We start from the raw sequence: 16077 nt of genomic DNA, 5'->3' as shown, positions 1-16077 counted from the left end.
ATAAACACACATGGAACAATGGCGGAGACTCGAACCCTGGTCCTAGAGATGTGCAGCAACAGTGCTAACCATACATATATATACACACACACATATGAATGAATTTATGGATGTATATTACCTGGTTTGTGTACATTTCGGTCTCTTTTGTCTTTTTCTTACGTTATGCTGTATTTGCCAAATGTATTTGAATATCATCATGTTCTCCTATCATAAGCATAAAAGTTAAATGTTTTCTGCGTTTTTGCCAACCGTGTAACTGAGAGGATGATGAATTCATGCCAAATCAGTTTTATAAAACATCTTGCGTTGATTCAGTCGTTTTACAGTCGTGGCAGTATTATGCCTTCTGCTTCCTACTATATAGGAAACCAAGTAATGTGAAAACTACATAAGTATTTTTGGAATTCACATTTAATATTATTAATATCATTAATAGTGATTATTAGTTATTTAAGATGCTGGAATTCATGGGCTGTAAAAATGGCCTACTTTCCATGCGGTAAGAGTTATTTGCCCAGATACGACCACACGGTGTCTCTGCTGACCGACTCAAAAAGATTCCATGTTAAGCCCCACCTCATATCTATGGCCAAGGTAGTTACGCGAGGCTTTGTTAGAGAAAGACTGGACGTGAAACTGCGGAGAACAGAAGGTGAAAATTCAGTTGAGATCAATGGATGTTTTTCCTCTTAAACTGATCTGTGTGGATTACAAATATTACAAGTAATTTCTTTGTTCATCCCATGTCAACGGAACAATGCTTTTTGTCGCGAGAAAAAAGACGGTCAATGTAATTCGTCTCATGCTGCTACTGCTGGGTTTCATGGAGGATGTCACTGGACAGCTAACATATTCGGTTTCGGAAGAGGTAGAACCAGGAACTACTGTGGGTAATATCGCCAAAAACCTAAATATCAACATTCAGGAGCTGCAGTCACGTGTGTTTGAAGTAGTCTCCGCTTCCAAGACAAAGTATTTTGAGGTAAATGTAGAAACCGGTCTATTATACGTTAATGAGAGAATAGACAGAGAAGTCATTTGTCCAAATGTCTTGAAATGCATCGTTAATTTGGAAGCAATCATTCATAATCCTTTGAAAGTTTATCGTGTTGAAATAAATATTTTGGATATTAATGATAATTCGCCATCATTTCGAGCTGAGTCGCAATCATTAAACATTGCAGAGAGCTCTTTACCCGGGGTTAGATTTCCTTTACGGGGCGCTCACGATCCGGATGTTGGAAAAAACGCGATTAAAACGTACAAGCTGAGCCCCAATGAGCATTTCTCACTAATGTTACACTCCGGGAGTGAACAGAGTGTATCTGCTGAGTTGGTGCTGCAGAAGCCTCTGGACCGAGAGAAACAATCTGTGATTCAGCTACTTTTAACTGCTGTCGACGGCGGGACTCCGCCGAGATCTGGCACATCGGAAGTTATAATTAATATTCTGGATAATAACGATAATACTCCAGCATTTAGCAACTCATTGTATAAAGGCCGTATTTCAGAAAATGTTCCAATTGGAACTTCTTTAATTACACTGAATGCAACCGACTTGGATGACGGGATAAACAGTGAAATTGTGTACCTCTTTAGTGAAGATGAGCAGGATCTAATTTTCGACATTTTCCGTATAGACCCCACGAGTGGTATTATTACAGTTAAAGGGAATATTGATTATGAGCAGAATACCGCCTTTGAAATCCGTGCAGAAGCGCACGACAAAGGCCAGCCTCCAATGGCCGCGCACTGTAAAGTGCTAATTGAGGTGATTGATGTTAACGACAATTCTCCGGAAATTATAGTGAAGCCACTTTTAAACACAGTTCAAGAAAATGCGAAAGTGGGCACTGCAATAGCTCTTGTGGAAGTCCATGATAAAGATGGTGGTCAGAATGGCGTTGTGAATTGCAAAATAGCTGGAGAGGTGCCGTTTAAATTACAAGCAAACTATAAGAATTATTATTCTTTGGAAGTTGATGGGCCTCTGGACAGAGAGAGCGCTTCTCAGTACAACGTCACCATCACAGCTACGGATGAGGGGAGCCCGCCTCTGTCCAGCACCAGTATTTTTGCGATACTGGTCTCTGACGTAAATGACAACGCGCCGCAATTTTCCCAGCCGGAGTTTAATATTCATGTAAAGGAAAACAGCCCGGTTGGATCACTTATGCAAACGGTGACGGCGTTTGATGCTGATGCAAATGAAAACGCACAAGTTACATATTCTTTAATGGACGGTAACAGCAAAGGAACCCCTGTCTCCACCATGATAAACATAAACTCTGTTACTGGGAGTATGTACAGCTTACAAGCTTTTAACTATGAAGATATCAAAATGTTCCAGTTTCGAGTTCTGGCGACGGACTCTGGTGTCCCTCCACTAAGCAGTTCGGTGGCTATTAACGTTTTTATCCTGGATGAGAATGACAACAGCCCTGGGATTCTTCCACCCTATTCTGACCAGGGCTCCGTTCACACGGAAAGCATTCCCTACTCTGCGGAAGCGGGTTACTTTGTTGCCAAGATCAGGGCTGTGGATCCGGATTCTGGATATAATGCTCTGATTTCTTTTCACATTGCGGAACCCAAAGGAACCAACTTATTCAGAATTGGTACCAGTACCGGGGAAATAAGAACTAAAAGGAAAATGAGTGACAATGACTTAAGGACCCATCCATTGGTCATTTTGGTTTCTGATAATGGAGATCCTTCTCTTTCGTCCACAGTGTCTGTTGACGTTGTTGTTGTTGAAAATAATGGGGATATAAAGACTCCGTTTAAAGAAAGACCGCTGAAAGAGGATCAGTTTTCCAGTTTACACTTATATCTGCTCATCGCCATTGTGTCAGTTTCTGTGATATTTTTACTCAGCATCTTCAGTCTATTAGCACTGAAGTGTCACAGGACAGACGACTCTTTCGGCAGATACAGCACCCCAGCAATCACCGCACACCCCGACGGAAGCTGGTCTTACTCTAAATCCACTCAGCAGTATGACGTCTGTTTCAGTTCAGATACACTGAAGAGTGATGTAGTAGTTTTCCCAGCGGGTTGTCCACCCCTAGATGCAGATCTAATCAGCATTAGCGAAGTCGACACTTTCAAACAGAATCAGACGTTACCCAAAAGTGAAAAGGTAAGCATGCAAATTTTGTTTGTTTATTAATACGTCAACTTTATCTTTAATTCTGAATAGTTGAAAGTGATCATTAGTTGTTGCTGAACTATAATCAGGTACACTGCTGAGGCTCCTAGTATATGTTTGTTTTCCATTTTCAAGTTCTGTTTTCCAATTCTTGAAAGAGAATCAGTTGGAAACTCTGTAACAGGTGTCAACTGGTTATGACATGAGACACGTTTTCATTCAGCCTGTGTCACGGCCTGTGGCTAAGGGGGTTTAGGCTCTGTTTCTAATCAGATAGTTCACGCTTTGAATCTTGTGTCTGGCAGACTAATGCTGCTGTTTGGCCCTTAAGCCTCGTTGCTTCAGCACTGGTGGACTCTGCCTGACCTTTTGCTGTAACCCCAAGCTTGTTCTCATCTGTTTATGTCATTAATGAGCTTTTATTTTCTTGGCCAATAACGTGTCACCGTCATGGCAACTTGTGTGTAGGTTTGCTTGGGATTAACATATATATATATATATATAATTAATGTAATTTACAAATGTTAACATTTTTAATGAATCCAGGCAGTTTTTTAAACCATACATTGGCTCTGTGTTTGCAGTTGCTGGTTGCTGTGACTTATTCACTGCTTATTCTGTCCTAACCAGCTGGCTAGCAGTATTTAGTTGGCTTGTTAGGTTGTTCCTTCATTCCCCTTTTGTGTCTTATTTTGATTTAATTACTTGATACTGCAATTTCAGGGTCAGTGGCATTGTTTGAGACAAAGGAGGAACGCAGGTTTCAGTTTTTATGTGGATTGCCGTGTCATTCAGCCCTGGTATTGAGGCAGTGTGCAGTGTTCACTTGCGAGGTGTGGCACTGCTTCAGCAAGCTGCAGTAGATGAACGTCAGGAGTGTATTTGACTTGAGTCCAGTGTTTCCTTATTTTGTCATCTAAAACAAAAGTGCAGTGTCCAGCAGTGACTGGCCTGATCATCATTATATGTAATTATATTTTATGGCCAACTGTTTATGTGCTTCACCATCATTTATCAGTGCACCCCCCCACCCCCCAGCATAGCATAGTGTAGGGTGTTTTTTCATTTTTATAATCGCATTGCGTTGTATTCTTCCCTCTTTTAGTGGCAGGGTTACATTTGAATATGCGTGAGGGCATCAGGCTTATAAAATCATCGTTTTGTGACTGCTTTTTGTGGTGTCTGACATTAATGACGATTCTCCAGAATCCGTGACACGGTTAACGAGAATTCATAACTTGGTGCTGCAGTACTTTTGTGGTGGTAAGTTGTGAATTGTAAAATTTCTGAAGTACTTTTTTTTTAATTACATATATACATCCACCTATTACCGAGGTCACTACACTGCAACGTGTGGTAAGGGACTATATATTCATCTTCGTATGAGTGCTCTTTCTAGACGTTTCCACAAGATGTCCCTGATGACCGGCTAAGAGAGATCGTCGCGTTTTAGAACAGCTCCTCCCAACTCCTCCTCTTTCGGAGGGACAGACATTATTACGCGTAGCTTTGTCACATAAAGATAAGACGCGGAATTGTGGTCGGAGACCTAATGTTTTGCATTTTCTGTTCGAATGATTATAATTCTTTATAATTTACTACACAATTAGTTGATTTTTCAAAGACAGGAATGTAAAGGGTTTATGTTGATTCCATGGCAGACTGGATAATGCATTTTGTCGGCAAGAATATTTTTATTTCGGCGCTGAATCTAATACTCCTTTTATTATGTTTCTTGGACGTTGTGTCTGCACAATTTTCATATTCTGTCTTCGAGGAAGTAGAACCGGGGACTTCTGTTGGAAATATCGCCAAAAGCTTGAACATCAACGTGCAGGATCTTCATTCACGTATGTTTCAGATTGTCGGCAGTTCCAAGAAAAAATACTTCGACGTAAATTTAGATACTGGCGTTTTGTATGTTAATGACAGAATAGATAGAGACATGATCTGTTCAAATGCCCCAAAGTGCACGCTTAACGTAGAAGCTATGATTATTAATCCTGTAAATATTTACCGCATCGAAATCAATGTTTTGGATATAAACGATAATTCTCCGTCTTTTAGGTTTCAATCTCAAACAGTGAATATTACAGAGATCACGTTACCTGGGGTAAGATTTCCATTACTTGGGGCTTATGATGCTGACTCCGGGAAAAACGCGGTTAAAACATACAAGCTAAGTCCCAATGATCACTTTTCTCTAGCGGTACATCAGGGAGGAGAATATAGTGTGTCCGCTGACTTGGTACTACAGAAAGCACTGGATCGAGAAAAACAATCCACAATAGTGCTTGTATTAACAGCGATAGACGGTGGGACTCCGCCAAAATCCAGCACATCGAACATTATCGTTAACATTCTTGATATTAATGATAACATTCCAGCATTTAGCCGCCCATTGTATAAAGCTCGTATTTTTGAGAATGCACCACCAGGATCGCCTGTAATCACTGTGAATGCAACCGACGCGGATGAAGGGTCAAACGGTGATCTTGTGTACTCATTCAGTAAACACGAGCACGACCAGACTTTAGACATTTTTTATATTGACCCTCATACTGGAACTATTACAGTTAATGGCATTATTGATTTTGAGATTGACAGTGATTTTGAAATCCGCGTGCAAGTAAATGACAAAGGCCAGCCTCCAATGGCCGCGCACTGTAAAGTGCTCGTTGAGGTGCTGGATGCTAACGACAATTTTCCCGAAATAAGAGTGACGCCGCTTTTAGATCCTGTCAAAGAAAATGCGAGGGTGGGCACCGTTGTAGCTCTCGTGGAGGTCACTGATAAAGACGGTGGCCAAAATGGAATCGTGAACTGTTACATCTCTAATGATATTCCATTTAAATTACAAATGAATTATAATAACTACTTTTCTTTAGTAATTAATGAACCGTTGGATAGAGAGAGTTCATCACAGTACAATTTTACTATCACAGCTACTGATGAGGGAAGCCCACCTCTGTCCAGTAGCAGCTTTATGATTGTGCACATTTCTGACATAAATGACAATCCACCGTGTTTTTCTCATTTAGAATATAGTCTTTACTTAAAAGAGAACAGTCCAGCTGGAGCTCTTATACAAACCGTGACAGCAAGTGATTTGGATGCAAATGAAAATGCGCATCTTACATATTCACTATTGGACAGCACCAGCAAACGAGTCCCAATATCCACCATGGTAAACATAAACTCTGTTACTGGAAGTATATACAGCTTGCAGGCATTTAACTATGAAGAAACGAAAACTTTCCAATTCAGGGTTCAAGCAACTGACTCTGGTGTCCCTCCATTAAGCAGTAATGTTACTGTGAATGTTTTCATCCTGGATGAGAATGACAACAGTCCTCAGATTCTCCCACCTTATTCGGACCAGGGTTCCGTAAATACAGAGAGCATTCCCTACTCTGCTGAAGCGGGATACTTTGTGGCCAAGATCAGGGCTGTGGACACTGACTCTGGTTATAATGCTCTGCTGTCCTATCACATCTCCGAACCCAAAGGAACCAATCTCTTCAGAATCGGAACCAGTACAGGGGAGATAAGGACTAAAAGGAGAATGAGTGACAATGACCTGAGGACCCACCCGTTGGTCATTTTAGTTTCTGATAACGGAGATCCTTCTCTGTCATCTACGGTGTCTATTGATGTTATTGTTACTGAAAACATTGAGAAAATCCAAACTCAGTTTAAAGAACGGCCAATGAAAGAGGATCGCTTTTCCAGTTCACACCTGTACCTGCTCATCGCCATCGTGTCAGTGTCTGTGATATTTTTACTCAGCCTCATAACTTTAATAGCATTGAAGTGTCACAGGACAGACGACACTTTCTGCAGGTACACTGCTGCAGATATCACCACACACCCTGACGGAAGCTGGTCTTACTCCAAAACTTCTCATCAGTATGACGTTTGTTTTAGTTCGGATACGCTGAAGAGTGATGTCGTAGTTTTTCCTGTGTCACATGCAGCAGCAGACACTGATCTTATCAGTATTAATGGCTCAGACAGCCTCCGACGGAATCAGACGCTGCCTAAAAGTGAGAAGGTAAGAATGTCATTGTTACAGTTTTGTTAACTGCAAATAGATTGGATCTGTTTACAAGCTAATTTCTCCAGTATGACTTTCTAAATCATATTTATATGCAAAGTTTCAGTTTTGCATAAGATTTTTAAGTTCAGGTGCACATCACTGTTTATTTATCTCATTCCAATAATTCTAATCACTGAATTAAAACTGCTTTTATAATACTGTTACAAAGGGAGCCACCAGTGATGTTTTTGAATTTTTAAGGCCCTTGTCACTCAGGGGCCCTTGGAATCATCCTAATCCCCCCTCCCTCATTGCAGCTCCCCTGACTGTTACTGCATCATTACGAGTGAAAACAGTATATCATTTGGGATTGATGAAGACCTGAATACTTTGGGGAACATAATGTTGTTATTTTTAGTTGTAGGATTAAAAATGTGATAACTGTGGTGGAGAACATGTTCTGAGGGTTCTGCGGGTTCCACACATGAGTGTCAGTAAGCCCTCTGTTTATTGTCAATTAAAGCACAAAAAAAGTGCTAGGTCAGGAAATAGTGTGGGGGGCTTTAGGTTGATTCCAATGCAGGGAGGTGTGATTTCAGGGGGCAGCATGCTGAGGTCGGCTGTATCAGACCAGTTGGGCCTGGAGCCCAACCTCATTATTCAAGTTAGCATTCCCCATCAACACTGAGTCTGTCTGCCATGTCTCTGTTACTCCCAAGTGCGGCCAGCATTTAATCAGACTTTTCTGTGTCCCTGGAGTGTGTAGGGCTGACAGATGACCCTCCAGCTGGGCCTCTTTGGAAATCTTCCTATATTTAATCATACTTCATGATTGCCTGAGAGCAGATACTAATCAGTATGGTGCTGATTCATTCCAGGTTGTTGGTTCCTGTCACAGAATGTAAAATGAAATGATGTTGTGTTTAACGTGTTGAAAATTAATATTAAGGTACTTGACATAATATTCAAAGGTGCCTTTTACTGTCATCAGGGGCATTGCTAGAGATTTTGGGCGCCATGAAGGCACATCATACTGGGCCCCCCAGTCCAGACCAATCCAGTTATTTTCCAATTTTTTAGGCCCCCTGTCACCCGGGAGCCCTTGGAATCATCCTACCCCCCTATATATTAGCACAAATCACTTTTTTGAAAGGGCAAATATACTCATATATACCCATGCTTGAAATAGTAAAAAAGAAAGCACATTGTATTTGTTCTGTGGTGCCAAATGTGACTTTCGTTTAGTCCTTAACAAAGCATAACACACTCATTTGATTTTGTGCAATTTAATATATTTATATCGTTACATTTATATACATTACAAACAAAAAAAGTATTATAGCAATATAAAGATTTATTGACCGTATAATGGGAGTGTGTTCTTGTTTGGCGAAAACACCCACACAAGCCCCCCTCTCCAAATAGGGTTTAGAATCCCTTATGCTTTCAGTTTACATTGAAATTAGATGGAATGATGAAGTAATCTTTGGGTAATAATTGAGACTCTCGTTACTTGTGCGGGGAAAAGAAAGAAACAGGACGCGTTTAACAAAAAAGTGCAGGGTGTTATTTGAAAAAGAAGAATTAAGAGGTCAAAAATGTGAGTTGGCGCCAAAGGATTATTGCCTATACATCATGTTCATATGTCTTTTAGTGTATTTTCTAGATATTTCTATTAAACGTTTTGTGTTATGTATCTCGTTTTTTGATCGGTAATATAACGGAATTCTCACATCTAACATAACGTTAAATGTAGGATACATTTAAAAATCGATCAATTTTCTTATCGCTTATCCTGGTTAGAATTACTGGGTAATTGTGACATTCGTAAGACAAATTCTAAAATGAGCGCGCGGTGTCGCTATAGACCGTAGATATCAATGCTGAACTGTACTTCACTCCCCCCTCCTTTATAGGAAAAAGCAGCTCGTAGAGAGCCATGACCGCCTCCAGGAAACAAGCGCATGAAACTAGTGCGATATGCAAAGACGAAAGACAAATAAATACTACTGTGTTAGAATAAATACTTATACGAAAGTGTGATTCATCCGTGGGAGTAAAGTGCACTGCAAGGCTCTGAAAGGAAGAGCTCGACGATGGGCCTCTTTGAACAAAGGATACGTATGTGGCTGCAGTGCTTTACGCTGCTTTGTGTAGTGGATCTTTCCGTTCCTCAAATTGCATACTCCATTGCAGAGGAAGTGGATAAAGGTACTTTTGTTGGAAACATCGCAAAGGATCTGAATTTGAACTTGCAAGATCTGGATTCACGTGGGCTTCACATTGTCACGAGCTCCAGCAAAAGGTACTTTGGCGTGAATTTAAAAACCGGTATTCTGTTTGTTGACGAGAGGATCGATAGAGAGGAAATGTGTTCAAAATTAGCCAAATGTTCCTTAAATATAGAGGCCATATTAAATAACCCAATGATTCTCCATCGTATTGAAGTAAATATTATAGACATCAATGACAATGCTCCTTATTTTATAGAGACGTTACATGTATTGAATATTACCGAGTTTACATTTTCTGGAGAAAGATTTCCTCTGCCAGTTGCAAATGACGCGGATGTTGGCAGCAACGCTGTGAAGACCTACAAGCTGATTTCTAACGAACACTTCTCTTTGGATGTACAGAGCAGTGGAGAAAAACGTGTATCAGCTGAGTTAGTGCTGCAGAAGCCATTAGATCGAGAGAAAGAATCGGTCATCCGTCTCCTACTCACTGCGATTGACGGAGGGAAGCCTCCCAGGTCTGGGACATTACAGGTCGTTGTCAATGTGATCGACGTCAATGATAATTCTCCGGTATTCAGCCAATCTCTTTATAAGCTCTCTGTTTCTGAAAACGTTCCTCCTGGGACAAAAATACTTACTCTCAACGCGACTGATGTGGATGAAGGAGTGAATGGTGAAATTCTGTATTCTTTTGTTGGACATGGAGATATAAGTCACATTGATGTGTTCGGCATTAATTCACAGACTGGTGAAATTACAATTGAAGGCAATTTGGATTATGAAGAAAGTGCTGCATTCGAAATTCGTGTACAAGCTAAGGACAAAGGTCATTCACCACGAACTACGCACTGTAAAATTTTAATTGAAGTTGTTGACGTGAATGACAACGTTCCTGAGATATCCGTTACTTCTCTCATGAGTCCGGTTCGAGAGGACGCACAGACTGGAACAGTAGTCGCTCTCATTACAGTATTGGACAAAGACAGTGATAAAAATGGACTTCCGAAATGTAAGCTTATTGGACCAAGTCCTTTCAAGCTACACTCATCGTACAAGAACTATTACTCTTTAGCTGTTGACAGTCAACTGGACAGAGAAAGCGCATTTGAGTACAACGTCACCATCATAGCCACTGATGACGGGACCCCGCCTCTATCTAGCACGTGTGTTATAACTGTACTCGTTTCTGACATAAATGACAATGCTCCGATCTTTCCAGTTCCGGAAATTAACGTTTATTTAAAAGAGAACAGTCCAGTTGGAGCTGCTATACAAACTATATCTGCAGCTGACGCTGATGTCAATGAAAATTCATTAATTACTTATGCAATATTGCCCAATGAAAGTAAAAGGGTGCCTCCATCTACATTATTTAATGTAAACTCCGTTAGTGGCGATATATACAACATGCAGGCTTTTGACTACGAGGAGATTAAAAAAATCCAGTTTCGAGTTCAGGCCACAGACTCCGGTGTACCTCCATTAAGCAGCAATGTAACCGTGAATGTGTTTATTATAGATGAAAATGACAACAGTCCTCTAATTCTCCCACCATATTCGGACCAGGGCTCTGTAAATACAGAGAGCATTCCCTATTCTGCTGAAGCGGGATACTTTGTGGCCAAGATCAGGGCTGTGGACGCGGATTCTGGATATAATGCTCTGCTTTCTTATCACATCACGGAACCCAAGGGAAACAATCTTTTCAAAATTGGAACCAGTACCGGGGAGATTAGGACCAAGAGGAGAATGAGTGACAACGACTTGAGGACCCATCCTTTGGTTATTTTGGTTTCAGACAACGGAGATCCTTCTCTGTCATCAACAGTTTCTATTGATGTCATAGTTGTCGAAAATAATGTTGAAATAAAGACCCAGTTCCGAGAACGCCGCACAAATGAAAATAATTTTAGCAGTTTAAATCTTTATTTGGTCATTGCCACTGCGTCAGTGTCGGTAATATTTTTATTGAGCATCTTATGTTTAATAGCTGTAAAATGTCACAGGACAGACGACTCTTTCGGCAGATACAGCACCCCAGCGATCACCGCACACCCCGACGGAAGCTGGTCTTATTCTAAATCCACTCAGCAGTATGACGTGTGTTTTAGTTCAGACACCCTGAAGAGTGACGTCCTGGTTTTCCCCACTGCTTACCCACCGGCAGATTCGGATCTAATTAGTATTGCTGGAGCTGACACTTTTAAACGGAACCAAACACTCCCCAAAAGCGAGAAGGTAAGAATAACTAACGATTATTTATTGGTTGCTTGTATTTGTGTCGTGGCACATTGAAGACCCAAAATGCAATATTGAAAGGAGCGATTTGCTACGTTTTGAAGGTCCTTAAGTAACACACTCGTTTTAAGGTTAAGGTGTGATTATACTTGTTTGATAAGTAATGCATATACAAAACTGTAATGCAGACCTGTTTTAAATTTCATAATATAAGCCAATAATAAAAATCGTGTTGAAAATTATCGCTAGTACACATTTCTATGTTCAATTAAATTCAGTTGAATTTATTTTTATATAGCGGCAGGCAGAGATGTCCCAATGCGCTGTGATACATTAAACATCATTAGAGAGTAAAAAGGGGGAAAATGAAAGAAATAAATTAAAGAAAACCAGATGACAAATGTTCTACATCATACGTCAAAAATAGGCTACGTAATAAATGTTTTTTTATTTTAAAGTGCTTCTTTATAGTCTGATTAAATTAATACGATATAATGTACACCCCGCGACCCAGATGGATTAAGCGGTATAGATAATGAATGAATGGATGGATATAATATACATAAACAGGAATATAATGTCATTATTTGCTTATGAAGTAGTTTCAGTTCATTAAATAGCCTTACTGCATTTACAAAAATGAAATTAAAATTGGTACTTTTTAATGAAAAATCTTTCATAACACATGAAAAAAGAAAGCAGTTTTAATTTAATTTGAAAATAGTTTTACTTAGGGAAACAAACACTCGGTGTCGCTGCAGACCATCTTCTTCAGATTTACACAGGCCCCTCCTTAATAGAAGCAGGCGCTTCACGGAGAGCTGAAGCAGTAGTACTCTGTGTCTGTGGAGCACCGGCGGCCGAGACCTAAAGGAAAACAGATTAAACACTTTTAAGGGGAACACAAGAATGTTTCCTCGCTAGGAATAATATGCAAAACTCGGAAGACTGCTGACGATCCAAACAGTGATGGCCATTTGGGAACAAAGAGGACGTGTGTGGCAGCATATCGCGCTGCTTGTTTTCGTGAATCATTCTCTGGCTCAGATTACGTATTCCGTTTCAGAAGAGGTGGAAAAGGGCACTTCTGTCGGAAATATCGCCAAGGATCTGAATCTAAATGTACAAGATCTGGATTCGCGCGGACTGCACATTGCCGGGGGCTCTAACAAAAGGTACTTTGGTGTAAATTTAAAAACTGGCGTTCTTTATGTCGATGAAAGAATAGATAGAGAGGTACTTTGTCCCGGTTTGCCAAGATGTTTTTTAGACGTAGAGGTGATACTGAATCGCCCAATGACTCTTCACCGCATTGAAATAAATATAATAGACATCAATGACAACGCGCCGTCATTCCCTCATAAATTCCAAGTATTTAATATTACTGAGTTGGCATTTTTAGGAGAAAGGTTTCCGCTTCCCATAGCGAAAGATCTTGATGTGGGCAGTAATGCCGTAAAGAGCTACAAGCTAAGTCCAAACGAACAATTTTCATTGGATGCGCAGAGCGCTGGTGAGCATAGCGTATCTGCTGAGTTGGTTCTGCAGAAAGCTTTAGATCGAGAGAAGCAGCCCGTGATTCGGCTCCTACTGACTGCTGTTGATGGAGGGAAACCCCCTAGATCCGGGACATTACAGATAATTGTAAACGTGATCGACAGCAATGATAACATTCCAGTGTTTAGTAAATCGGTTTATAAAGTTAGTGTTTTTGAAAATGCTCCAATCGGGACAGTCATTCTAACCCTTAATGCTACTGACATAGATGAAGGACTAAACAGTGAAATAATCTATTCTTTTGCTGGGCTTGATGATTCCAGTTATTTTAATATTTTTGCTGTTCATCCTCAAACAGGAAAAATTACTGTTACTGGGGATTTGGACTATGAAAAAAAAACTGCCTATGAAATCCGTGCTCAGGCACAAGACCGGGGGCATTCACCCCGCAGTGCACACTGCAAGATTTTAGTTGAAGTTGTTGATGTGAATGACAACAGTCCAGAAATCTCAGTGACGTCATTTATGAGTCCAGTTAGAGAGGATGCTCAGCCTGGAACAGTGGTGGCCCTGATCTCGGTCGTAGACAGGGACAGCGGAAAAAACGGCCTCCTGAGATGTGACCTTAGTGGAGCTTCCCCTTTCAAGCTGCAGTCATCTTACAAAAACTATTATTCTCTAATAGTAGACGGGCCACTAGACAGAGAAAGTGTTTATCGTTACAATGTCACAATCACAGCTACCGATGAGGGGACTCCAGCTCTCTCTAGTATCAGTGTCCTTACCGTAGATGTTTCGGATGTAAATGACAATGCTCCACACTTTCCTAATCCAGAGATTAATGTTTATTTGGAAGAAAACAGTCCAGTCGGTACTCTTATACAATCTGTGAAAGCGTTTGATGCTGATGACAATGAGAATGCACAAGTCACATATCTGTTGTTGGACAGAATCATTGGAGGAGTGCCGGTATCCACCATGTTGAATGTAAACTCTCACACTGGGGACATATACAGCATGCAGACTTTTGACTATGAGACAATTAAAAAAATTCAGCTTCAGGTTCAGGCCACAGACTCTGGTGTCCCTCCATTAAGCAGCAATGTTACTGTGAATGTTTTCATACTGGATGTGAATGACAACAGTCCCCAGATTCTCCCACCTTATTCGGACCAGGGTTCCGTAAATACAGAGAGCATTCCCTACTCTGCTGAAGCGGGATACTTTCTGGCCAAGATCAGGGCTGTGGATGCGGATTCTGGATATAATGCTCTGCTGTCCTATCACATCTCTGAACCAAAAGGATCCAGTCTCTTCAGAATTGGTACCAGTACCGGGGAGATAAGAACTAAAAGGAGAATGAGTGACAATGACTTAAGGACCCATCCATTGGTTATTTTGATTTCTGATAGTGGGGAACCTTCCTTCTCATCAACGGTTTCCATCGATGTTGTGTTGGTTGAAAATAATGTTGAAATCCCGATTCAAGCCAGAGAACGGATAAAGAAGGATGCAAGTTTTTCTTCTCTAAATCTGTATTTGCTCATCGCTACTGCAGCAGTCTCAGTGATATTTCTTCTGAGCTTCGTCAGTCTAATAGCAATTAAATGTCACAAAGCAGATAACAGTTTCAACAGATACAGCACCCCAGCGATCACCACACACCCCGACGGAAGCTGGTCTTACTCTAAATCCACTCAGCAGTATGACGTGTGTTTTAGTTCAGATACACTGAAGAGTGATGTGGTTGTTTTCCCCGTCGCATGTCCACCTGCTGAAGCGGATCTGATCAGTATTAATGGCACGGACACTTTTAAACGGAACCAAACACTACCTATGAGTGAGAAGGTAAGATTTAGTAGGAACTTCTTAATCTCTGTACTCACTTGTTGACAAACGTGTTGTACGACTGAAGCAGGTGATTATTTATGAAGGGATCAGAAAATTTTACTTTGCAAAAAAACTAAAGGAAACAGGGGCAGCCTTTGGTTTTGTATATTTTAATATCTGCACTTATTACAGTAAGACAGAATAGTTAGAATAAACAGAATTTATATTAATGAATGTTTATCAAAAATTAAATTTTTATATTAGTTTTTTTTCTTAGTTTTGAAATGCATATGGTGTGATATTTATACATTTTATATAAATTATTATAAGATTTATTCATATGCCAGGGTAACTTAAACTGTCTTTAGGGAGTTGACAGTCAAAACTAAGAACATTAATTTTCTCTTTATTTCAGGCATGAAGTTATATTGTTTTTTTAAATATCTGTTATAGTTTTATTGTGACAATATGAATCGTGATCAACTTTTCTGTTTCCATCAATTTCAACAGAAGTGAGAGAACAATACGTAATAATTAAGGTGACGCTTTTGCTGCTGCATGGAGTAGAATGGAAAAATGACGTGCCACCAGATATTGCTTTTTGCATTTAGTTCGAGGCTCAAATGTGTGACCCAATGCTTTATGAAAATTAGCTTAACTGGGGTCATTGATAATTACATTACAGTGATGGACTTATTGGAGTATTTTTGGGTTCAGTGTGTCATTCTGCTCTGTTTTGTGTCTTGGTATCTATCTCTCTATTTCACAGGAACTGGAAAATGGTACTTTTGTTGGAAATATTACCAAGGATATCAGTCTGAATGTGGACTTCTGATTGTCACTGGGACTAAGACTTACTTTAATGTACATTTACAAATTGGCACCATTTAATTAATAGAAGCATAGATACAAAGGATCTTTATCCCAGTTAAGCAAACTTTTCCTTAGATGCCGATGCCATTCTGCACCATCCAATGGCTCATTGTTGTAATGAAGTAAATATTACAGACAACATTGACTATGCACTGCATTTCCTTGAAAAAGTGCGTCTAATTTTGATGAGTGCACATTTTTGGTAGAAA

The 16077-nt window shown here is 40.2% G+C and overlaps 2 protein-coding genes across 7 annotated transcripts in view; both read left to right on the top strand.

Moving 5' to 3' along the window:
- LOC111859847 (protocadherin alpha-C2-like) overlaps nucleotides 1–16077 on the top strand; it is a 136488-nt gene that overhangs the window by 30012 nt on the left and 90399 nt on the right. Inside the window, exon 1 of one of the 5 annotated variants that reach the window (XM_072717502.1) lies at nucleotides 663–3145. The exons of 2 other annotated variants lie outside the window; for them this stretch is intronic. In XM_072717502.1, the coding sequence (XP_072573603.1) occupies nucleotides 761–3145 (2385 nt within the window). In that variant the 5' untranslated portion in view covers nucleotides 663–760. Of the gene's footprint in view, nucleotides 1–662; nucleotides 3146–9289; nucleotides 11669–12463; nucleotides 15014–16077 lie in introns of those variants that run through there. 2 more of the 5 variants (XM_072717505.1, XM_072717507.1) reach the window with 2 other exon arrangements.
- On the top strand, nucleotides 4695–9197 carry LOC111859851 (protocadherin alpha-8-like). 2 transcript variants are annotated; one of them, XM_023842943.2, is made up of 2 exons: nucleotides 4695–7208; nucleotides 9110–9197. In XM_023842943.2, the coding sequence occupies exons 1-2, from the start codon at nucleotides 4809–4811 to the stop codon at nucleotides 9134–9136; spliced, it is 2427 nt and encodes an 808-aa protein (XP_023698711.1). In that variant the 5' UTR covers nucleotides 4695–4808; the 3' UTR covers nucleotides 9137–9197. The 2 variants fall into 2 exon arrangements, with proteins under 2 accessions (XP_023698711.1, XP_023698712.1); XM_023842944.2 differs by lacking the exon at nucleotides 9110–9197 and adding an exon at nucleotides 7960–8520.

The sequence above is a fragment of the Paramormyrops kingsleyae genome, chromosome 10 (assembly GCF_048594095.1).
Source record: "Paramormyrops kingsleyae isolate MSU_618 chromosome 10, PKINGS_0.4, whole genome shotgun sequence".
Taxonomy (NCBI): Eukaryota; Metazoa; Chordata; class Actinopteri; order Osteoglossiformes; family Mormyridae; genus Paramormyrops; species Paramormyrops kingsleyae.
Note: the sequence above shows the minus strand (reverse complement) of the source record. Positions and strands in the feature narration are given on the sequence as shown.